The sequence below is a fragment of the Podarcis liolepis genome (assembly GCF_965112155.1).
Source record: "Podarcis liolepis genome assembly, chromosome: 2".
Classification (NCBI taxonomy): Eukaryota; Metazoa; Chordata; class Lepidosauria; order Squamata; family Lacertidae; genus Podarcis; species Podarcis liolepis.
Window position 1 is genome coordinate 126,427,759 of NC_139555.1, and position 23,873 is coordinate 126,451,631.

At 48.7% G+C, this 23,873-nt stretch overlaps 2 protein-coding genes and 2 long non-coding RNA genes across 7 annotated transcripts in view; 2 read left to right on the plus strand and 2 right to left on the minus strand.

Annotated features, from left to right (window-relative positions):
- The window catches only part of LOC310701841 (H-2 class II histocompatibility antigen, E-S beta chain-like), a 49,001-nt gene extending 33,988 nt beyond the window's left edge, over nt 1-15,013 (minus strand). Inside the window, exons 1-6 of one of the 3 annotated variants that reach the window (XM_083493287.1) lie at nt 14,752-15,013; nt 11,687-11,956; nt 5,272-5,553; nt 5,012-5,122; nt 4,240-4,263; nt 3,389-3,440 (exon numbers count right to left, since the gene is read on the minus strand). In XM_083493287.1, coding sequence (XP_083349413.1) covers nt 3,427-3,440; nt 4,240-4,263; nt 5,012-5,122; nt 5,272-5,553; nt 11,687-11,956; nt 14,752-14,998 — 948 coding nt within the window. In that variant the 5' untranslated portion in view covers nt 14,999-15,013 and the 3' untranslated portion in view covers nt 3,389-3,426. Of the gene's footprint in view, nt 1-362; nt 3,441-4,239; nt 4,264-5,011; nt 5,123-5,271; nt 5,554-11,686; nt 11,957-14,751 lie in introns of those variants that run through there. The other 2 variants (XM_083493286.1, XM_083493288.1) reach the window with 2 other exon arrangements.
- Nucleotides 1-23,873, plus strand: part of LOC310702107 — a 281,230-nt gene that overhangs the window by 167,940 nt on the left and 89,417 nt on the right. The gene's annotated exons all lie outside the window — the stretch shown is intronic.
- Nucleotides 1-23,873, minus strand: part of LOC310702054 — a 42,446-nt gene that overhangs the window by 17,376 nt on the left and 1,197 nt on the right. The window lies entirely within an intron of this gene.
- The window catches only part of LOC310701896 (mamu class II histocompatibility antigen, DR alpha chain-like), a 115,434-nt gene continuing 107,113 nt past the window's right edge, over nt 15,553-23,873 (plus strand). Inside the window, exons 1-3 of one of the 2 annotated variants that reach the window (XM_083493395.1) lie at nt 15,553-15,917; nt 22,785-23,042; nt 23,375-23,659. In XM_083493395.1, coding sequence (XP_083349521.1) covers nt 15,815-15,917; nt 22,785-23,042; nt 23,375-23,659 — 646 coding nt within the window. In that variant the 5' untranslated portion in view covers nt 15,553-15,814. The remainder of the gene's footprint in view (nt 15,918-22,784; nt 23,043-23,374; nt 23,660-23,873) is intronic. The other variant, XR_014523123.1, reaches the window with a different exon arrangement.

The following is a 23,873-nucleotide window of genomic DNA, read 5'->3' on the forward strand; positions in this document are numbered from 1 at the left end:
AGTGATGTCAGTGATTGTGAGCAACTGAGCTTCATAAATTCTGACTTTAGCAGTGATGAGTTCTTGGGGTTCACAGAAGACTAGAAGAGTACTCAAACCTTAAGAGTCTCTCTTCATTTGTTAATGACAGTGATGATGGTTCTTAATGCCATTTTTGACTGATGTTCACTTTACATGGCTGTAATATGATTCTGATATACCGGTTGTTTATTAAATACAGTAGTTTATACAACATTTGATTCAGAATATTTTTTTCTTGTTTTCCTCTAAAAACTAGATGCGCCCTATGGTCGGGTGCGTCCAATGGAGCGAAAAATACGGTATTCCCCTTTGATGGTTTCCACATAGACTGGATTGAAACATGACTTTTCTTTCTTGTATTAGGATGTTTGTGTTGTAAACCACCCTGCGGTGTTGAATGGTTACATTAAAAGGCCTTAAAGAAGTCAATAGCCCAAAGGTGGGGAAGTGCTAGAGGTATGACTGAAGGTCACCTTCTTTCAGGTGAAGTTGTGTGGAAATGGGCAGATCAACCCTTTTTCTTACACCCAGGATTGTCAAGTGTGGCGCTACTTGAATGTTGAAATTTAAAAGAAATAAAATAGTTCAAGGACTACAGAGGGAAGCTGAAGAAAAACTTCATTGATGTAACTCAGAGGAAATACTCTCAAGGCTGTGAAATCTGCTTCTGCCTTGAAGTGGGTCAGATGAGGATCCCAGTCAGAGGGCTGATCCTTAAGATCACAAAAGAGCAGGATATTTACAGAGAAATTAACAAACTACTCCCCCTGAGGAGATAAAGCCAGAAGCGTGAGGGTGGGGAGCAGGGACTCTGTCCTAAAACGGGACTCATCCTCCATGTCACAGGGCTGTGGGGAGAAGCTTTCAATAAATGCATTTAGCCATTCACCATTTTATGGAATCGTAGAGAAGGGACCCCAAGGTCATCTAGCCCAACCTCCTGCAATGAGGAATCTCTTTTTTAAAAATAAATTTTTATTAGTTTTCCAACATAAGTACTTAAAAACATATCAAAATTTAACACATATTTTCTCTTTTAGACTTCCTTCAGCCTCTCTGACAATCGTCCATTATTCATTTTTTAATACCGCATTTCCTAATTTTAATATTGCATTTTATATACCCTCTCCCCCTTATTATCTTCATACAATATTCCATATACCATCACAGAGCCTCTTGAAATCCCACTAGCGTTATTTGCTCATCACATACACTTTTCAGATAATCTACAAATTTTCCCCAGTCCTCGATGAACTTATGGTCTTTTGAATATCTGATTTTCCCTGTTATTTATCCAATTCTGCATAGTCCGTCAGTTTCATTCTCCATTCTTCGAGCGTCGGTAATTGCTCCTGTTTCCATTTTGGGGCCAATAATATTCTCGCTGCTGTTACTGCGTATTGGAAAAGTTTACAGTCCTTTCTGTTTATTTCATTTCCTACTATTCCTAGAAGAAAAGCCTCTGGTTTCTTAACAAATGTATATTTTAAGATCTTTTTCAATTCATTATATATCAATTCCCAGAAACCTTTCACCTTCTTACATTCCCACCACATATGGTAAAATGTTCCTTCTTTTTCTTTACATTTCCAACACTTATTACATGTTTTGTACATTTTGGCTAGTTTTACAGGTGTAATGTACCATCTATAAACCATTTTCATAACATTATCCTTTAACGCAGTACATGCCGTAATTTTTTTACCTTCATTCCATAATTTTACCCAGTCATTAAATTGAATATTGTACCCAAAGTCTTTGGCTCAATGTATCATAACCAATTTGACTTCCCCATCTTTTGTGTACCAGTCCAGCAACATTTTATACATCTTAGATAAAATTTTATAGTCATTGTTTATTATTTCTGTTTGAAATTTTGAGTCTTTTTCATCAAAACCTCTTCCTTTTAAATCCTTTTTAAACATTTCATTAACCTGGCAATAATGCAACCAATCCTATACATACTCTTTTACTTCTTCATAGGGTTTCATTTTCCATTTTCCTTCTTCTTTTACAATCAACTCTCTATATGTAATCCAGTTCCCTCTCATGTTAACATTTTTAAGACTCATTACCTCTAATGGTGATAACCAGTGCGGAACCTTTGGTTCTAGTAGGTTTTTATACCTTTCCCATATTTCTATAAGAGATCTTCGGAAAATGTGGTTTTCAAAACCTTTATGAATTTTTTTCTTCTCACACCATAAATATGCGTGCCAACCAAATCTGTTATCAAAACCTTCTAAATCTAACAAATCTGTATTTTTTAATTTTATCCATTCCTTCAACCAACAGAGACATGATGCTTCATAATATAATTTCAAGTCTGGCAGGGCAAAGCCTCCTCTTTCTTTCGCATCTGTTAATAACTTAAACTGAACTCTTGGCTTCTTTCCCTGCCAGATATACCTTGAAATTACTCTTTGCCATTCTTTAAAAATCACTGTCCCTTTAATTATTGGAATTGTCTGAAATAAAAATAACATCTTTGGCAGCACACTCATCTTTATCGTTGAAATTATTCCCCATAACGATAATTTCATTCAACCCTACACCTCCAAATCTTTCTTTATTCCAGCCCACACTGGTATATAGTTATTCTGAAACAAATCAATATTCTTAGGAGTTAACCAGATTCCCAGATATTTAACTTTCTTCACCACTTCTATCCCTGTTTGTTGTTGCATCATTTCAATCATACCTTGATCTATATTTTTTGCAATTATTTTAGTTTTTTTCTTATTTAATATAAACCCTGCCACTTTACCAAATTGTTCAATTTCCTGTATCACAACTTTTACACTTCTCAATGGTTCTTCCACTGTTATTACCAGATCATCAGCAAAGGCTTTTACTTTATACTCATTCTGTCCTACTGATACCCCTTTTATTGCTTCATTTTCTCTTATTGATTTTAAAAAGACTTCCAGAACCATTATAAATAACAATGGCGAAAGAGGACATCCTTGTCTAGTACCCTTAGTAATTCTAAATTCTTCAGTAGTCATATTGTTTACAGTTAGCTTCGCTCTCTGTTCCGTATATATTGCTTTTATTCCGTTGAAGAGTTCCTTCCCTACATCCATATATTCCAGGTTTTTCAACATAAAATCCCATGATATGTTATCAAAGGCCTTTTCTGCGTCGACAAATATTAAAATAGCTTGTTTCTCATTCCTGGCTGTCAGATAATTAAAAATATTAATTATATTCCTAATATTGACTTTCATCTGTCTGCCAGGAAGGAAACCCGCTTGATCTTTATGAATAATATGCAATGAGGAATCTCAAGGATCAAGCTCCCCACCTTCCAAGGAGGTTTCCACCTCTGAGCATGGACAGAGGGCAACTGGCAGGAAAAACAGACCTTCTCCACATCCCAGGATCCTGATGGAGCAGCGAAGTCTAACTGATGAGTCCTGCAGGCAGAGCAGAGAGAGACAAGCCCATCACTGTGGGGTGGGGAATGGGGAGAAAGGGGTAGAAGAATCCCTGGCAAGATTGGGGGGACACTCCATAGAGCGGCCATCAGATATTGTGAACTACAATTCCCATCGCCACCAGTTATGGGCCTGGCAGGTGAGGCTCTGAGGAGGGAAGGAGGCAGAGGGAGGGAGACTTGGCTGGCTTTGGCAGTGGAGAAGAGGAGCTTCAGAAGAGACCAAGGAGATCTGTCTAGATCAGAAATAGGGAATCACGGACCTTAGAACAAATTTGGACCCCAGGCCTCCCTTTCTGCTTTGAACCCTCTTTGAATGATTCCCCCTCCTTTGAACTCTGAGGATGCCCCTTGCTTGCCTGGACCAAGAACAGAGAGGGGCAGAAACTAGTCCACTCAGCAATACGGAAATTGGCACGTTTTTCTTCACCTACATCTGCCCAGAAGTGGCATGTGGGCCCCAGAAGGAGAGGATGCAGCCCTTGGGGCGAAAGAGGACCCCCCCAGAACAGATGCCCTGAAATGGGCAGAAGAGCTTTGTCCCCCAAGGGCCAAACACCAGCCCTGGTGTCCCCACTTTGCTTGACTGCCTCCCAGGTGGGACATTCCCCTGGAGACCCACTTCCAGGACATGATATTGGAGTGTGTGCACCAGGGGATGGATTTATCCATAGAAAGCCCCTCCCCTCTGTTCTACAAGGAAGCCATGGCGGAGGCACAGGAAGCAGCCAGGAGGGGGGGTTGGGGGAGGAGGATGGAAGAGCAGAGAGGAAGGTTACCTGGAGGCTGAGGAACAGTTTGCCCTGGGAGAGAGAGAAAAGAATAGAAAGATTCAGTCAGCACCAGATATCCCCTGAAATAGCTTCTCTGGGAACACCCTCCCCCCCACCAAGATCAAGATGACACACTCCAGGCACAGCTAGGAACTCCCCCCCCCCATTCTATGCACTATGGAGGGTGAAAGAAGAGTCTTCATAGGAAAGAAATATTTCCTTCCCAATGCAGAAATGACCCTGGAGAAAATCTTGCCAACTAATCTCTTTCCCATTACCCAATGCCCCCCCCCCACAAATCCCCCCCCCATATTCATTCAGCCGCTTCTTTAGGGGCTCTGCATTGCCCAGTTGTTGATTTATTTCAGAGACACAAACAGCAAAAAGAACAAAGGAAGATGAATTCTGCCTCCTGACTGTAAGTGTCTCAAAGGCCCTTCGCTTAACAGGGAGAGACAGCCTTTGACTTACTGCTGGGACCAGGAAGCTGCAAAACATGTATGTCCTTACTCTGCTCAAAGGCTTCAGAGCCAGAGATGCTTTTGAATTTCTCCCTCATATGTTGAACAGAAAGTTTAGGTCTTAATCTAGAGATTTAAACCTTAGACCATCTCCATAAGTGCTGAGGCTCCACTTGAGACACCAAGAGGGACCTCCTAGGAGGGGAGAAGGAACAGAACCCTCTCCAGAACCTCTGCTGAAGAAGAGTACGGGGAGCCTGGAGCCCAATCCAGCCCCACACCCAACCCTCCCTCTCCCCCTGGCACCCCACCCTCACCTTTCTTGTTCTTCAGGTAAAGGGCGAGTCCAGTGGCCCCAAAGACCAGCCCCAGCACAATCCCCACAATCCCCGTCCACATCTTGCTCCTGGCAGAGTCCGACTGTGGCTCTGAAGGAAGAAAGGAAAGACAACCCATTGAGTGAGGAAAGGCAGGCCTGGGATCAGCCCCCTGAGGGGGGAGCAACCCATCTAGCCCCCCAGGAATGCCCCCCACTTCTTTGGGCAGTAGGTGGGTCAGGGCTGGGAAGGCATCCTACCCCACTGCACTGTGATGGGGCCTTCGAAGCTGGCGTGCTCCACCTGGCAGGTGTAGACGTCTCCACGTTCTGGCTTTGTCTCCAGCATCACCTCAATATGGAAGGTCCAGTCCCCGTTCCGGATGAGGTCCGTGGTCCACACTTTGGGCTCCTCCTTCCTGTTCCTGAACCACTTGATCTCGATCCCCGCAGGGAAGAAGCGGTTCACGGTGCAAATCAGCAGAGTGTTGTGTGGTGAAGATTCAACGTTGTCTGTGGGGGTGATCTTCACCTTGGGCTGGACTGTGGGAGGGAGGCAAGGGAGACTTCAAAGGAAGGTCAGAGATTTAGGCAGGGAGGTGGGCAGTCCAGGGCCATAGTTAAGGGTGGGGCTAGCCAGGGTCTCATCCACTCAGAGGGGCACCACCTCCAACCGCACCACCTCCTGGTGGCTCCACTTTAAATTCTTTATTTGCAGTGGTTCAGCAGCCAGCAATTTTTGAAGGAATCTTGTGGAGTATTTATTCTTTTATTTTATTCTTTAAAGCCTTAAATTGCAAGCCTTTACTACGCAGAAGTCCCACTGAATACAATGGAACTTACTCCCAGGTAACTATGTAAAGATTCTGTAGTCTTATAAGGCAATCTTAAGCATTTTTACTCAGAGTTCAATAGAACAGTGTTTCCCAACCTTTTTTGGGCAAAGGCACACTTGTTTGATGAAAAAAATCTCGAGGCACACCACCATTACAGCCCCGTGACGTCAGCGCGCAGCGTCACGCCGGGAGGGACGCACGAAAGTGTAAGTTTCAATTTTTTCCCCTCCCCCTTGCCGGGGAACCTCCAAGCTTTGGGGTTGGGGGGGAGGAGGCAGCAAAGCGAGGCAGGAAGGAGAGCGCGGCTTGGCTGGGTGAGCTTTGGCAGGGGCAGGGAATGAGAGCCGCGAGGCGGGCGCTGCGGATGGAGGCGCTGCCCGCCGAGCTCGCAGGCAGCCAGGCAGGCAGACGGCGAGAGCCCTGCGCTGGGCGGCCTCTCCTCACCACCGACGCCCCGCCTCTCGCCGCCCGACTCGCCCGCCTCCCTCCAGGCAACATCTCGCGGCAGGAACAGTGGTTGGGAAACACTGCAATAGAACTTACTCTCTGGTATGTGCCTGATCATTATCACAGTTTCCTTTATTTATTTATTTTATTTTATTTTACATACAGTCATAAGATTTATTAGAATTCCTCAAATGATCTACTGCTCTCTGAGGAGATCTTCTTAAAGTTGAATGAAACCCAGATACACAAACAGACAATGTTACTATTTCGAGAGACTATTTCTCTTTTCCAGCCTCTTTCAAATCTCTTTTTAAGCCCTTTATGTACAAATGTGTCCAGGTGTGTGTGTGTATGCAAATGCATGTGGGAGGTGTGTGACAAAACTGGGTCTTTGCCTCAGGTGACAGAAAGCCTAGATTTGGCCCTGGGACAGTCAGTCGATCCTACGCTCCCAGCCCCCAACTTCCCACTCCCACCAGTGGGATCTCTGACCCCCCCCCTCTACCCAAAGTCAGCCCAGTTTCCCCAGTGGTCAGACTGGTCATTCCACAAACAGGGAACTGCTCCTCCCTGGGGGTCCAGGGATGTCCCTCCCCTTCCTAGGACACTTTCCATCCTTCTGTCTCATTTCCTAGTCCTGGGAATCTCAGGAGTTTGTCCTTCCTTTTTCCTAGCAAACAGGATGATCTTCAGAATTCACTGCACAGTATCCTTTGATTTAGGGATGATCCATGGTGAACGGGGGGGGGGGGAGCTGGAGGGGAGCCTGGTAGCTGAAAATAGTAATGAGTGGGTGGGAAGGAAATTGACCCTGTTTATAATAATTATTATTTAATCCTGAATGTATGTGATTTTGAGATTATGGGGTTAATTTCTAACCACCACCCCCGATTTAAACACCCCGATTCCCTGGACATATGGCAGCATTTTGTACTTTAAAAATGTTCGTGGTTTCTGCTTGAAATGCACTCTCTCTCCTCCCCTCCCCCCACTCTAATGTATTCCAGTGTTGGACTGTGTCCTGGGTTCAAATCCCCCCTGGGCCTTGAGTCTCCTGGGTGTCCCTGACCAGCCCCTCCCCTCAGCCAGGCCTCCCTCACAGGGCTGTTGTGGGGGTGGAATGAGGAGAGGGAGAACCATGGACAGAACACCATCTCAAGCTCCTCTGGGGAAACAGTGGGAATGCACAGGCTGTAGATGAAGTTTATGTTGGATAAAAGCAGCAATGCAAAAGCCAGCTGCAAGTGGCTGGAATGCAAAACAGGATGTTGTTGTCTCGAACTGTACTGTTGGGAAAAAGGGGGAGTCTATTCTCTGTACTGAGCACCGGATGTTAGCTCAGAGTGTCATCTGACCCGTACTGGTAGTACAGGGGTGGAGTTGTGACTCTTCTGATGGAGTCTGAAGGGTGCAGTCACGTTTCTATGTACTGCTGAATGACAGGAATAAAAGACATGTAAATAGGACTCCTGTCTGTCTCATTTCCCCTCCCTGGGGGGGAAAGCTGAGAGAGAGAAGCAGAGGGTGTGTTCTCCTCACGTCTAATGAGGAGAATCGCCGGTTTACGACCTAGCCTGCCGGGAGACGCAGACGGAAGGTAAACAAGTATCTCACTCAGTTTGCCCCGGGGGAGGCCAGTTACCTCTGACTGTGAGCTGAGATACTGACATATGGCAGCATTCGGATGGTTGCGATTCATCGAACATCTGCATGAGAGGCTGGTGGATTGTCCTCCTCTGCTCCAAGGGAGGAGATAAGCGTCTGAGAGCAGCCAGAAGCTGAACAGACGGCTGGACCCAGAGGAAAGTGTTTTCCAAGCAACGGAGCTCAAGGTATGCTGCATTTCGGGCTAAAAGTGTGAACGCAGATTGATTTATTCTCTGGTTCACGGGAGCTGCTGCGTTTGGGAAAAACAACGGCTCTGAGAGAGGGCCTGGGAAGCGAAAGTTTGTTTTGACTATGTTTTCGATGCTGTGCAAGGTCTGAGAAACAGCTTGCAGTTTGCCTGGAAAGGCAGTAAACAATCCAGCAGAGGCTATTGGAGTTTTAGCAAGGCTGGAAAGTGAGAAAGAGGCTTGGCTTCAAGATGGATGCCAAGAAGGGGGGAGCCCTGCCTTATTCATCTCCCCTGACCAGTGGCAGTTATTCATCATGGTATGGAAAGATAACAACCCCAGAAAGGGTGAGCCAAGATGATGCTGGCCACGTTCTTAAGAGCTCATCGAAAGCTGAGGAGAGCTTTGACCCCAGTTGGGGGAGCGAAGGAACTGTTCAAGCTGCAGTGGAAGTGAAGGACTGGGGGAGGGAGGAACAGAGTTCTGACTCCCCCACAGCTGAAGCTACTGAGGAGCGTGTTGTAGCATTGAGTGCTGTCCGATGTTACAATTGTGGACAGACTGGGCATCTACAGCGAAACTGTAGAAAGCCACGCCAGTCTAAAGGAGCCAAGAGCAGCTCTACGAAGCCTGAGGCGTCAGGCAAAAGCCGTACCAAGTGCCAGGTGAAACCTGCAAAGGCTATGATGGCGAAAGGAACCACGCCAGATGTTGGGAACTCGTTTATAATCGACACTGGCTGTACAAAACACATGTGCCCGCACAGAGAACTGTTTTCGACGTTGAAGAAGCAAAGCTTCACTGTGAAACAAGCCAACGGTCAAGAGTTGAAAGCGACCGGGATTGGGACTGTGTATCTTGAGAGTCTGAACTTGACTATAAGCAATGTTTACCTGGTTCCAGAATTGAGATTTAATCTGCTGAGTGTGTCGCAGATTGCAAAGAAAGGACTGAAACTGTCCTATGATGCTAAAAGCTGCAAGATCTACAAAGATGGAGAACTGCATCTTACTGCCAGAGAGAAAGATGGACTGTATTTGTTGTCTTTTGATCAAAGTGATTACATGAAATGTAATTCTTCTGATCCTAACGAAATCTCTCTTGCAGGTGTGACCGGTGTGAGCACCAGGAAGGTGACCAAGAAGATCGACAGAGCATTTCAGCGGGTGTATGCTGATGTGATTGGTCCTCTAGAACCATCTAGGGGCGGTGCACGATTTTACCTTGTGTGTGTTGATTGTTTTACTAATTATTCTTGGGTTTTTGTGATGGAGAAACCACAAGAGACCTTGGAAAGGTTTCAGGAGTTTTGTGACAAGGTTAAAAATATGCATAATGCTAACATTGATTGTCTTTTCACAGATGAGAAGCAAATTTTTCTGTTACAGAAGTTTCAGAAGTTCCTGGATGGAAAAGGAATAGACCACAAAGTTGCTGTTTCAGCCGAAGCGTGGAACAGAGGGGTCTGTGTGAGGGTGAACAAAGAATTGCAAAAGGGGATGAATGCGCAATTGCTAAGTTCACATTTGCCACATGAATATTGGGCCGAGTCGTTATTGTCCTATCTTCACGTGTGGGTGAGAAAAGTCTCAAAAGAGTTGGGAAGTTCTCCTTTTGAGAAGCTGTTCAATAGAAAACCTTCTGTTGCCTATTTCAAGGTTTTCGGGTCTCATGTGAGAACAGAAGCTCCAGGTGGAGTAAAGAATGCCAGAGGCATTTTTGTGGGATATGAAAAGGGTCTCTACAGAGTAATTTTGTCTGAATCTGGTCAGGTGATTCTCACAAAGTTTCTGGAGAGTGCTCCTGAACAGGAGCAGGTTATAGTACACTTATTTCCCACAGATAACAATTCAGATGATGATGATTTTTCTGATGTCACAGATTACAGTGGTACTGATGATGACAGTGATAGCTCAGAGAGTTCAGTTGTAACAGTCATTGAGAGGAAATTCACACAATGGATAAACCTTCACAGGTGAAGGAAGAACCACTGTTTGCCATTGCTACTGGTTCTCAACAAAGTCCAGAGGTTGAACCAGTGAGCAGAGAGGATCAGAACCTCATACGCAGGTCTGAGAGAGTTACAAAGGGTGTACCACCAAAGAGGTACTCAAAAGAGTTTGCTAACGTAGCTGTTGCATGTGTTGCTATTGTTAAAAACTCAAAGCAGGTTAAAGCAGTGTCTAAGTCAGAGACAAAGACACAACAGAGAGTTGCTAGCCAAGGTAATGCAGAAGCACTCATTCCTTGGAAGCCAGACAACCAGAGAGTTACACTGGTGAAACCAGTGGTGGGGAGTTCCAAGGATGGAACTGAAACAACAGGGGACTGTTATGTGTATAACAACTGTTTGTTTTCTTCTCTGGATCGTGTTTTGCCTATTGATGCTTTTGGGGGAGATTGTTGGATAAAAGCAGCAAGGCAAAAGCCAGCTGCAAGTGGCTGGAATGCAAAACAGGATGTTGTTGTCTCGAACTGTACTGTTGGGAAAAAGGGGGAGTCTATTCTCTGTACTGAGCACCGGATGTTAGCTCAGAGTGTCATCTGACCTGTACTGGTAGTACAGGGGTGGAGTTGTGACTCTTCTGATGGAGTCTGAAGGGAGCAGTCACGTTTCTATGTACTGCTGAATGACAGGAATAAAAGACATGTAAATAGGACTCCTGTCTGTCTCATTTCCCCTCCCTGGGGGGGAAAGCTGGGAGAGAGAAGCAGAGGGTGTGTTCTCCTCACGTCTAATGAGGAGAATCACCGGTTTACGACCTAGCCTGCCGGGAGACGCAGATGGAAGGTAAACAAGTATCTCACTCAGTTTGCCCCGGGGGAGGCCAGTTACCTCTGACTGTGAGCTGAGATACTGACAGTTTAGGGAAGTTTTTAATGTTTGATGTTCTGTTGTGCTTTTAATTCTGTTGGGAGCCGCCCAGAGTGACTGGGGAAACCCAGCCAGATGGATGGGGTATAAATATTTATTTATTTATTATTGTAAATACTGCAGTTTTCTGTTGCAAGCCATCCTGAGACCTATAGCTATAGGGTGGGATGCAATTTTAATTACAGTGGTACCTTGGGTTAAGAACTTAATTCGCTCTGAAGATCTGTTCTTAACCTGAAACTGTTCTTAACCTGAAGCACCACTTTAGCTAATGGAGCCTCCTCCTGCTGCTGCTGCGTGATTTCTGTTCTTATCCTGAAGCAAAGTTCTTAACCCGAGGTAATATTTCTGGGTTAGCGGTGTCTGTAACCTGAAGTGTCTGTAACCCGAGGTACCACTGTAATAATAAATAACTGAAGTAAGGCATAAACCACCCACATTGCAATACACGAAGTGGTTTATGATGCTTCCAGGGACACAGAAACTACTCCTGCCCCACAGGCCAGCATCTGCCTCTGGAGTGGGGCATCAGGAAGGGCCACTTTATCTCTCTGAAAAGCGGGAGGGCGGTGGGGGGGTTGGGAGGGGAGAAAGTCCTGGGTCCACCCCACGCCCCTCCCATTTTGGGTTCTTCCTTGGGCCCCGTTTCCCATGACGCCCCCCCTCCCCGGTTCTAGACTCACCGCGTCGGGCCTGGGCGAAGGGCGCGTTGACCTCGTAGTTGGGCCGGCAGAAGACATCCACGTTGGCCATCTGGCGCCGCAGGCGCTCCTTGTCCTGGTTCAATCTCTTGACGTCGGGCTCCGTCAGTTCAGCCACCGCCACGTACTTCCCTCGGTCGCTGTCGAAGTAGGAGAGCTCCTGCCGGTCGAAGAAGTGCCTTTCTAGGAAGTGGATCCGCTGCGTCCCGTTGAAGAAGTGGCACTCGAACTTCGCCACGTACAGGAAATGCTCTGCGGGGGGAGGGAAAGAAAATTGGGGGGAATGGACACTTCTGGTTCCCGGTTGCCTTAAGGGCGCAGTTCCCACGATAGCGGATAGTTGTCCCGGCCCGGCAGGAGAGCAATGGTCCGTCTCTCTCCCATTGTCTCTCCTCGTGTCACGTGATCCCATGGCGGGGGGAGGGGAGACTGAGCAGGGAGATCCCCCTTTCACCCCCTCCCAAAGGAAAGGGAGAGAGCGGCAGCGACAGGCCGCTGGGGGTGTCTATGAAGGAACAACCTCCAAGGCCCCGGACCCCATGGGCGTTGTCAGGATTTATGTGGGGGTTGGAGAAACCGAGCTATCTGCTTTATTTAATTAATTTGGGGGGGAGCTGCTCCCTGCCCCCGATGGCTACGCCCATGCTCCAGTTTTTAAAAAACCTTAAACCTCCCCCCCCCTTTATTGTCCCCTGCTGGAAGAGGAAATGTTGGGGGTGGGAGAGAGACCAGGAAAGGGGCGAGATGCCAAGGAGGGGGGGGGAGACGCTTCTCTGCTCTGAAGGGGCTTCACTGCCCCCTCCCTCCCACGAGACACTCCTCTCGCTGCTGGAGACGCAGTTTCACTTTCGCTTTCCCTGCCACAGAGCAGGAAGCGACGCCTGTTTACGCAGGAGCCCATTTCAGAACCCAGAGGACCCCAAGGCGGTGGGGCGGGGGGACTGGGAGAGGGGACCTGTCGGAGCAGGGAGCCATTTGCCCCAGTTTTGCTGCCGGCGTCACGGGTGTAGGCAGGGAGGAGCAGCTGCCCCCCCCCAAATCAATAAACATCAATAAAAATACATAGCAAACTGAGGTGTCCCCCCCAACAAGTCCTGCACAGCCAACAAAAATCCTGGCTATGCCCATACCTAGGTTAGGAGCAGAAGAAAGGTACATTTATTTATGCGTTATGTGGAGTCCTTTATAGAGTAAATGCTGTAATTGGTTATGACAGGGGTCTGCAACCTTTAAGACAAAAAGAGCCACTTGGACCCGTTTCCGAAGAAAAAAAACCTGAGAGCCGCAAAACTCGTCATTGTAAAAATAACTTTTTTGTCACTTTTTTATTATTTCTTTGTTTGACCCTGTAGTAGTTGGGAGTTACTCGTGCGTAAACTGTCCCCTTTTGGAGCTTGGCTGCCTGGGTTAAACCGTCCTGACTGCACAGCCCATCTCAGCGTGGCTGCCTCAGTCGCTCGCAGAGTCTGTCTGTGGGCGTTTCTTAAACCGTTGCCAGCATAAGAGTTGTTTGACTCCCAATCGTCTCCGCCTCTCATTGCGCGGGAGTCTCCTGCGCAGGGAGGGCGTGGGTAGTGGAGGACCAGGGCTCTCCTCACTGACTTCCAAGGAAGAATCCCGGAGCCCTTCCACCTCTTCTCCCATTGCTCTCCTGGCTCCTTGGTGTTACGCTGATTTCCTTCCCCCTCCATCAAGCTAGTGCTTGTTCCTTCCCCTGCAGAATCAGAGAGCCTCTCCTTCTCCTCTTGCTCTGATGTCAGTTCCCTGACAGACCCCTCAGAATTACTCCTCCTCATAGAAATAAACGTTAAATTTACAAGTTACCTTTTTGTGTGTGGGTGTTCTTCACTCCCCTTCAAAACAGTGACCAGCATACACGCCCCCTTTCAATGCAGTGACCAGCGTACATGCCCCTTTACAATGTAGCAGGCGGGAAGGTGACATCGGGACGATGCGTGACTAACGCACGCACCGCCCCCATGAGACGTCACAGCCAGTACAGCACCCGCCACAGTGGGGAGTGTCGGGGCACACAATGCGCCTCCTCCCCTCGCTAGTATCCACCCCAGAGCCGTGGCAAAGGTGTAAAAGAGCCACATGCGGCTCCGGAGCCGCGGGTTGCAGACCCCTGGGTTATGAGATCTCCTGGAAATAATGGGAGGTAAATGGACTAATAATGATGAGGATGATTTTGAGAGGCAGGTGAAGCGCTCAGGGCCAAATTCAGCTGCGCTTGCCCCCCCCCCGCGCCCCCCAAAAGTCCCCTAGGGCTGCCTGCCATCATCTGTCCTGCAGGAAGACTATTTAATGTGTGAATATTGTGGTTTTGTTAACATTCAATTGAATGTTACTTGTAAGCTGCTGGGGTAGAATTTTAATCCTGAAAGGTGGGATATAATTAATTGCAAGAAATAAATGCACTCTCCTTCCCAATCCCAGAAGCCTGAGCTGCTCTTTTCCAGTGGGGGGGAGTGTTTCCCGTTCCCTCCTGCCCCTTTGCCCCCCGTGTCCTGGAAGAAGCAAAGATCCCCCGTGGGGAAGCAAGGATTCTTCAACACCAACGTCGCTGAACTGAACCATGTTGCTCAGATGTCTGATTAACTACTCCAGTCCTAATTTAAAAACGGAAAGTGTAATGCTGGAAGTCAACAAAAGAGGTTAAAAGACTCTCAACGCAAATCTTGAAAAATGTAGTATAAACATTGACAACTGGGAAACACCGGCCTGCGAGCGCTCCAATTGGAGAACAGCCTTTATCAAAGGCATCATGAACTTGGAAGACACTCGAACTCAGGACGAAATGGAGAAATGTGCTAAGAGGAAGGCACACCTGGCAAACCCTCAAGGGATCAACTCCCCCCGGAAATCAATGTCCACACTGTGGAAGGACGTGGGGATCCAGAATTGGTTCCACAGTCACTTACGGACTGACTGCTAAGATCATGGAAGACCATCTAGGAGGGATCTTCAAAGGAGCCCCACCGATGGGGGTCCCGCTAAGCGGAGTTTTCTCTTCCTTCTCCCCCCATGGCAGAATCTTGGCTCACCTGGAGGCGCCTCCACGCCCAGCCCCTCCGAAGCGGAGACCACCAGCGCCCCCATCCCCAGCAGGAGCCCCCCAAAGGCCAAAGGCGCAGCGCCGGAGCCCCCCATCCTTCTCTCTTCTTCGCCCCCCGAAGACTCCCAAATGGGACTTTCTCCGCTCAGCCCCGGGGGAAACTCCTGCCCGCCCCGCCCACTCCACCGCCCCGCCCCGCGAGCGTCCAATCCGCCTCCGAGCCGAGGCAGCGTCATCGGTCGCCAGGCAGGGAACTCCTGGAAAGAGCATTATCAAGGGCTCTCTCTGCTCCGGATAGATCTGCAAGTTCCTCTTTGCCTTCTCAGCGTCTTCTGGTGTCTCCATCGTTGTTGCGTCGCGTGTGAATCAATAACTTCCCGGAAGCCCCCCCCCCCGGAAAGCCTCAGGCTTCAAAACAGCGAGATGCGCTTTTCTTCTGCTGCGTTTTAAGCCGCTAAACATTCGTTCCTTCTTGTATCCGGAAAGAGGAAGAAAATTTCAAGGGGGGAAGAACTGTTTGCTGAGAGAGGGGGCTCCCCCTCTTCGCCCCCCAGCCTGCATCCCCAGGAGACCTGGCAGCTCCCCAATGAGGAGACCCCTCCCCCAATAAAAGCCCCCTCCAACCCCCAGCCCCCCCTGTGCAAGAAACATCCCTGGCGCTGTTATCTGAGGAGCCCCATGAAGAAACACCCAGGGGGGAGACAGAGAGGAGCCCCCGCAGCCCCTTCCCTGGAGGAGACCCCTCCCCTCTTGGGGAGATACAGCCCCCCCACCCCAAAAATATTCGCTGCCCTTCTCCTGCTGCTGTTTTCGCTCCGTCTCCGGCTGAGGCTCCTGCCTGGGGAGGGTTTACCTGGAGACAGGCTGGTCATCGCCAGGGCGCTTTCTCATTGGCCGAGCTGGCAGGGACTGTTCTGCTCCGCCAAAGCCGCCCCCTGGCCGCCCCCGCTTCCCCACAGCCACTTGGAGGGCGAGCATCCAGGAGGAAGGGGCAAGGGACACTTGGGCTTGAGTCGCCCCTCGCCCGCCTCGGCCCAGGAAGAGCTGCAGAGATGGAGCCCAGAGGAGGAAGAGGAGGAGGAGGAGGAAGAGCCCTTTGCTGCCTCTGGGCGACCCTCCTCCTCGCCCCGCCAAGGGGGGCCGGAGCCCTGAAAGGTCAGGGGGCGCAGGAGGGAGGGGGAGATGTCTGGGGAGGGGTGGCTATGGCGTCAAGATGGCGATGAGGTAAGACGCATTTGCCGGAGTTCATTTCGAATCCTCTCTATAATCTGTGTTGTGGCTCCCAGCCTTTCAAGTTTTTGCTGAAGATTGTGTCAGGGTGTTGGAGCCCACGCCAGGAGTTTACATTGTTGATAACTGTAAAGCCTGCATCGTAAATCAGCTTTAATGAGCAGATAATTGTATTCTCCGGCAGCCTTGGAAGCAGCCTCCGACTTACCGGTTTCCGCCAGCTCACATCCAGTTGTATTTTTATTTCTTCCACCTTTTATTACCTTTTAAGCACTGTTATTTTAAAAGACTTTTAAAAGACTCATAACGATGGGCCAAGGCAAACGCCTAAGGGATTGTGACGAGGCTCTGCCCTCCCCAAGAGCCAAACAATTAAAAACCGACCCCCTCGTGCCTGGCAATCGGACTGACCCCACTGAACACTGCTATAGGGTGAAAACTCAGAACCGTTTCTACCCTCTAATGTCTCCAGAAACAACGTCAACATCAGAGGAATTATTTTTACCCCAGATTAAAACTGTGGCCGGCAAGCTTGGAGAAAGAGGGAGTGTCCCACTGAGGGTGGTGCAGGACGCCGGAGCTGAGGACTGCGCAAGACAAGAACAACACGAACATCTCCATCTTGTGGTCAGAACCCTTAATTGCATATTTAAGAAGATTGATGTGCTATCCTCCCAGCTATGTAACCTCGAACAGAAAATTGATAACTTCTGGCCAAAGTTTAAACCAACTGTAGATACGGGGGAATTGAAGTGCCAGAGGTCCTTGCCTTCAACCAAAAAAAGAAGTGTGATCCCTAAATATAAACCCAATCCTGCACTGAAACACCAAGCGTTGTTCCTGCAACCCAAGAAAATCTGCCTAAACATCGGGGCAGGGTCACCAAGGTGGCTTACTCTGAGTGGGGTTAAAAAGCATCTAAGCAATCTCCTAAACATTGAAATATCACAATGTGATCTCATTGCAGTATTACCCTTGAACCAGCACCTCAGGCAACAGAAAGTGATGCTTGCGTTTTACTCTCCAAGGATCCCTTCAGCTATCATCAGGCAGAAACCACTCTTGGCTAGGTATGATATCATCCCAACAAGAGTTTTTATGGATAGCATGACCCACCCCCTCCTACTTGCCGGTCACGGCACGGAGCGGACTCTGTCGGAGAGGTCGGGAGTACCCCAGGACATCGAGCCTCCTCTCCCGGAGGATATCCATCCGCACCGAAACTGGACTTACCCTACGTCCCCACGAGCCCTAAAGAAACCCACTGGCACAAACAATTCTCTGACCCCGCCGGAGGAAAGAGAGCTTTTAGCCACCTTTGGCGACCTTCCACCGAGAGAACAACAAGAAATAATTGGAAGACTAGAAGTACTTAATCATCAGCTCTTACAGGTCCAGAAGAACGGAAGAGTCCTGCCCACTCCTCAGGATAACCTTGCCAGCTTTTCGGAGTCGTGTTTTAAGGAAGCAGGAAGTCTTCCATACCTTAGCCCAGCTCCTAAACCCATGCCTCCCCCACTTGTGGGCAAAACCCACCGACGCTTGGCAGACCCAGGTCTTGCCCCACAAGTTGGCCCCTCATCCCAACTCTTGATAAATTTTGACTCGCCCTCCAAGAGTCCCCCGCTGAGGAGTGTAACTCAGAGTCCCTTCCACCAAAACAATTCCTTACCATCTAACCCATCAATGCCGGAACTGGAGTCCTCTTATTCCCCTGAGCGGCATAGACCCGACATACAAACGGTACCAGTACGCCAAGCATCCCCTGTACCTTCGCCAGCATCAGGTCATGGGAATGTTCCACCTACATCAAAAAATGGCCCGGATTTGATTGAAGACCCGGCCGGACATATAAACCAAATGGTTTCATCGGCGACCTTTAGACCTTGCGGTGGGGCAGTCTCAGCAAATCCTGTGGAGTTTCCCACTGAAGTGTCCGCCCTTGGGTTAGCCAGCGGGAGACCCGTTTTGTCGCCCCAGTCAGAATTCTTCACTACCAACTTCAAGACTAGGTACCCTCAGCAGGTGCCTGCCATGCAAAGTAAAATAACTGACTTTTTTGTGGGGTCTGCCTTGCCTCCAAAGGACTCACATCTCTCCCTGAAATGACAGCGAATTGGTCACAACAGGAACTCCCCCCTATCAGTCCTCAGCTGGAACATTGCGGGCTGGAGGGGAAAAAAACTTGACCCAGAATTCTTGGAGTATATTAACCTGTTTCATATCATCTTGTTCCAAGAATCATGGGAAGTAGAGAAAATTGCCCTAAATGGCTTTGAGCTTCTAGAACTCCCTGCCTGCCCCTCCCTGAAAGGAGGCCGCCCTAAAGGGGGCCTAATAATAGGCATCTCCCTCAACCTACGCTCTAAACTTACTCTAGTACAGGCCTTGCCTCCTTACGCCCTTACCGGACTGATTGCGGGGGAAAAGATCTCTCTTCTAGTTACAAATGTTTACTTGCCACCTGGGGGCTCTTCCTCCGAACTGGGCTCCAAATGGGACTCGCTAGAAGAGCATTTGCTCTCATGCTATGTTAAGTTTCCTAACACCCCGGCCATATTAGGTGGCGATTTTAATGCCCGCACAGCAGCAAATTGGGACTCGCTGACCAAAACCAAATGGTGGGTTACCCCAAACCTTAATAATTATGAGCTGGAACATATCATGAGGAGAACTTCTAAAGACCAACGAGCTAATGAGGCTGGAGTACTCCTCTATCAAATGGCCATCCGTTTAAATCTGGTCCCCCTAAATGGAACATGCCTCCCTGATATTCCAGGGGATTTCACTCACCTGAGCGTTAAATCAAACAGCGTCCTCGATTACCTGTTGGTCTCCAGTGATCTACTTAAGTGTATTTCCACCTTTAAGATCGAGAATGTACAATCTAGTGATCATCTTCCCCTTGTAGCCAAGATTTCCCTGAACTGGCAGTCGGAGGCCCATGCGACCCAGATGGCAACCAACAAATCCTCTCTCCAAGTAAGAGGAATCAAATGGTCGGAGACCCAGGCTCAAAAGTATCAGGAATTCTTTCAAAAAGAAATCCTCGGGCCTCACTCCAGCATAGGCTCTGCCTCAGACGAGTATAGCATAGTGTTGAAACGCTTTCACCATCATACGACTGAACTTACGTCCTTCTTCAGGTTACCACCCAAAATATTAAATCGAAACGAGTATACTTACGGTGCCCCCTGGTATAATTCTCAGTGCAGACAAGCAAGACAGCGCCTTCGTGCTATATATGATGCATATAAGACCTCCGATGCATCTACTCTGCCAGCTAGTTATGCACAAGCCAAGCAAGTTTACAAACGCACGCAGAAAACTGCCAAACGCGAGTGGCAACACAATCGCTGGCAGGCCTTGATTACTGCTTCAAAATCACACAGATCCAGGGAATTCTGGTCGCTGATTAACAGAAGGGCGAGGAAATACCCAAGGGCAGTCATCCCTGCACCGACATGGGAATTGTTCCTGAAGAAATGTTTCTCACAGGCAGATGCTCCCTCCGACCATCTGATGCATTTGTTTTCCCACCTACCTATTTGGCCTCCCACCGATCCTGATGAGATAGCCAAGCTAATAGCCCAGCTGAAATCGGGCAAAGCCCCAGGGCCCGACCTGATCCCTGCTGAAGCCATCAAGCTACACCCAAAATGGTGGGCTGGCATCTTGGCCAAAACCTTCGACGCAATCAACGCTTCTGGACTCATCCCCAAAATATGGAAGGAGGCCATTATAGTACCAATTCATAAAAAAGGTTCTCCAATGGAGCCGGAAAATTACCGTAACATCAGCCTCCTTTCGATCATAGGGAAAATCTATGCCAGCTTTTTGCTGACGAAACTATTGCGATGGGTAGATGAGACTAACCAGATTGGCCACGAACAAGCAGGGTTCAGAATTAAACGCTCTACAACTGATCATGCGATAGTTCTTTACCATCTGGCACGGAAGTACTCCTCCCCTCCCCGGGGCTACCTGTGTGCTGCCTTCCTAGATCTTAAGGCAGCCTTTGACAGTGTTCCTAGAAATATTCTTTGGGAGAAACTTGCGAAACAGGGCATCGACAGAAGACTCTTATGGCTTATAAGTCAGCTCCACGAAGGTACCCTTGCCAGAGTGAGACTTACTCCTGCGGGCGACCTCACAAATTCGATACCAATAAACAAGGGAGTGCGCCAAGGATGTATATTGGCTCCCTGCCTATTCAATCTATTCATCAGCGACATGCGAGCATCCCTAGTCAACTCATCTCCAAGTACACATGCGCCTAGACTAGCGGATTACCGCTGTCCACTCCTTTTATACGCGGATGACGCGGTAATTCTATCTTATACACGTGTTGGACTAACCAGAGCTCTGAAGATCTTTGCCACGTATTGTCAACTCAACCAATTAACCATCAACCATGCTAAATCTAAGATTCTGATTTTCGCCAGAAGTCGGAGATTATACGAATGGAAGCTTGGTGGAGCAAAAATAGAGCAAGTCCTAAAATTTCAATACTTAGGAGTTATTTTTCAATACAATTTGGGGTGGAAAGCACAAATTCAACACCTACTTAACAAGGCCAAAACTCTGTCATATGCGCTCCTCCGATTTTTCTTTTCGGATGGAGCTTTGCATGTTCCCTCGGCCCTAAAGGTGTTCAAGGCAAAAGTGGTTCCCGTGCTAGCTTATGCTGCCCCGCTCTGGGCCGTGATGACAGATCTTGCTCCTCTTGAGACTCTGCAAAACCAATTCCTACGTCGGCTCCTAATGCTCCCCCTGTGCGTAAGCAACGCAGCCATGCGACTAGAATTGAAGATCGCATCCTTAGAAACTTGCCTGTGGAAGCAAGTCTTCAATTATTGGTTATCATTGTGGCATAGATTACCAGACCATTATCTTGTCCAATGCTTATGGCGAGATGAATTCTCCAGCCTTTGGACTAGTAGAATTCATGCCAAACTCTTGAGCTATGGAATCTCTCCCTTAGATTCCCTAAAACTAGATCAAATCACTGCTCAAAGACTGATCCGCCAAAGACTGGATGACATCGATTTACAGCGAAATTATTCGCTGGGGGGAGGTGTTTGTTCGCCCCAGAACATTGGTATCACTTTAACTTACTGCGTTCCATCATACCTCTCCTCCCTTTCGACCGTTGCCCACAGGCTGGCCTTCACCAAAGCGAGGTTTAACGTTTTTCCCTCCAATGTCCTGAGACATAGATTCTCAAAGGGCCAAGCCTCCGCCATGTGTGTATGTGATAAGGAGACGCCGGAGTCGCTTCAGCACATTATGTTTACTTGCCCCTTGTTTAATGTGCCACGGGCAAATTTGTTGGGATCAATCATACAGAAGCTAGAGGGTACCCCACCAAAATTCCATCTTGCCCAAATCCTGCAGGATAAGGATATCCATACGACCCTGAGAGTGGCTAGGTTTCTGGTCGCTGTCCTTACCCAAAAGCGCTGCCAAGGTGCACTACAAGCTAATTAAGGCGCACTATGTCATTCCATCTTACAGTATTTTATTGTTATAGTGATGTTTTAGCGGCTGTTTTTTCCCACGTGCACAAGCTGTTATTTATGTCTTGTTTTTTATCTGTATGGGCCTATGGCCGTAATAAATATCTATCTATTCTGGGGAGGGGTCCCAGGAGGGGGGCTGGGGAAGAAAGATTGCGCCCCTGGGCGTTGCTTGTGGGCAAAGGAGGGGGGTCTCTTGGGCTAAGGGAGGAGAAGCCCCCTCCCCCTGACAGGTGCAGAAGCTGTACCCGGGAAGACGGAGGGATGGGGGGAGGAAGGGAATTGGACGTTCCCCCACCTCCACGAAATAGTGCTGGGAGGTGAGTGGAATGGGAGGATGACGGACTAGGAGGATTTGCTCCCTCAAATAAGATGGTCTAGGTTGTCATTAAAAAATGAAGGGGAAAACGGGGTGAAAACAGCATCCCCCCCCCACACACCTACCTTAAAAGATCGGAATCTGTGCCTTTTCTGTTACAAGGAGGAAAAGGGAAATAAAACAAGAATATTTATTCCTCTCTCTGGGCTCGGCTGCCACAGAGACCTACCTGGTCCGGAAGCCCCCCGTGGTCGCCCCCAAAAGAATTCAGCCCCCCACCCCATTGCCCCCAAGACAGAGTGGTCTCTCTCCTGGCACAAAAGGGGCCAGAAACTCTGGCGGACTCTAAAAAAACTCGGAGCAAAACCTGCTCTCTTTGGCTGCCCCTTCATAGCAAGGAACCCAGCCGGACGTAAAGGGACTTCACTCCCGAGAAGACGCAATTTAGTCTGAGTGAGTGAGTGAACTCCACAAGGAAGTCGCTTTAGGAAAGGAAAGAGGCGCATGGCCAATGGCTCTGTCTGTGTGTCCAACAGATTTATCTCTTTTAAAAGCATGCCCAAATTTTAATTCGTGGCATGAGGTAAGTCAAGAGGTGACTGTGGATGATCCACGGTTGAAAGAGGAAATGTAATTATTACTGGTTTCACTTTGGGAACAAAGTGGAGATCTAGGCACATGGAGACATGGATTGTTCTCCTGAATGATTATTCCAACTTTCTACCAGTCACCCACATTCAAGTGCACCCAGGACCACCTTTTGGGGCCGTTCTGGCTCAGAAATGAGGGGATTTAAAAACTGACGTGTGTCTGCTTGGGAGCAGATGAATCCCCCCCCCCCCGTCTACTTAGAGAGCCTTCTTGGTGGTGGCCCCATTCCTAGCAATGGGACAGGTTCTCCCTCATCCTGCTGCGGGGTCCTAAAGCCTCCCTCTCTCTCTCCCTCCCCTGCAGTGGAGGACACCCTGGTGGAGTTGGACTTCTTCCAGGAGAGCTTCCCTTCGGAGAAGAAGTCCGGGGAGTTCCTGCTGGAGTTTGACCACGAGGAGATCCTGCACGTGGACTGGGAGAAGAAGCAGAACGTCTGGAGGCTGCCGGACTTCCAGCGCTTCACCAGCTTCGAGGTGCAGGGAGCCCTGGCCAACATCGCCGTCATGAAGAACAACATGGAGGTGCTCATGAAGCGAAGCAACCGCACCCGTGCCCTGAACGGTAGGACACGCGAGGGGGGCAGGGGAGAGAGCTGGGGGGCAGGCAGGGGGTGGTCTCTTGGCTTCTGACACAGAAGACCCCTCAGGACCCCTTTCTGCCTCCCCAGAGGGAACTCTGCAGGAGGGAGTCAGTCCTTGGCTGACGGAGACAGGCTAAAAGGGAAGGAAAACCTGATGGGAGGGGCAGCATTGCACTCTGTACAAGCTCAGAGGCATTGCCAAACCTGAACACCCGGTGCAAAAATACCCACAGCAGCTAATTGCTATGCTTTCCATTTCTAGACTGCTTCAAATGGGTTTTAATCCCCTTTCTTTCTCCATCTCCTTCCTCAGTTGCTCCTTCGGCCACTGTGTACCCGGAAAATGCCGTGGAACTGGGGGACCCCAACGTCCTCATCTGCTTTGTGGACAGGTTCTCCCCCCCAGTGCTGAACGTCACCTGGCTGAAGAACAACGAGGTGGTCTCCGAGGGCGTGGAGGAGACAGACTTCTACCCCAGCGTGGACAACACTTTCCGCAAGTTCTCCTACCTCCCCTTCGTCCCTGAGCAGGGAGACATCTACGTCTGCCAGGTGGAGCACTGGGGCATCCCAGAGGGAAAGATGGAGAAGATCTGGGGTAAGCACCGAGCAGGATTGGGCCTTTTCTCTGGGACTTGAACTCAGAAACCCAGATTCATGGCTCATGAGAAGCAAGTTCTGATGATCAGAATAAGTTATGCAAGTGAAGTACATTTGCAGTTTTGCATAATTTATTCTGCTCCTTCTAGCCATAGAGACAAAAAGGTGCCCAGCTGCCTTTTGGGGGTTCCTTGAGTTAGCTTCTCTGTTTA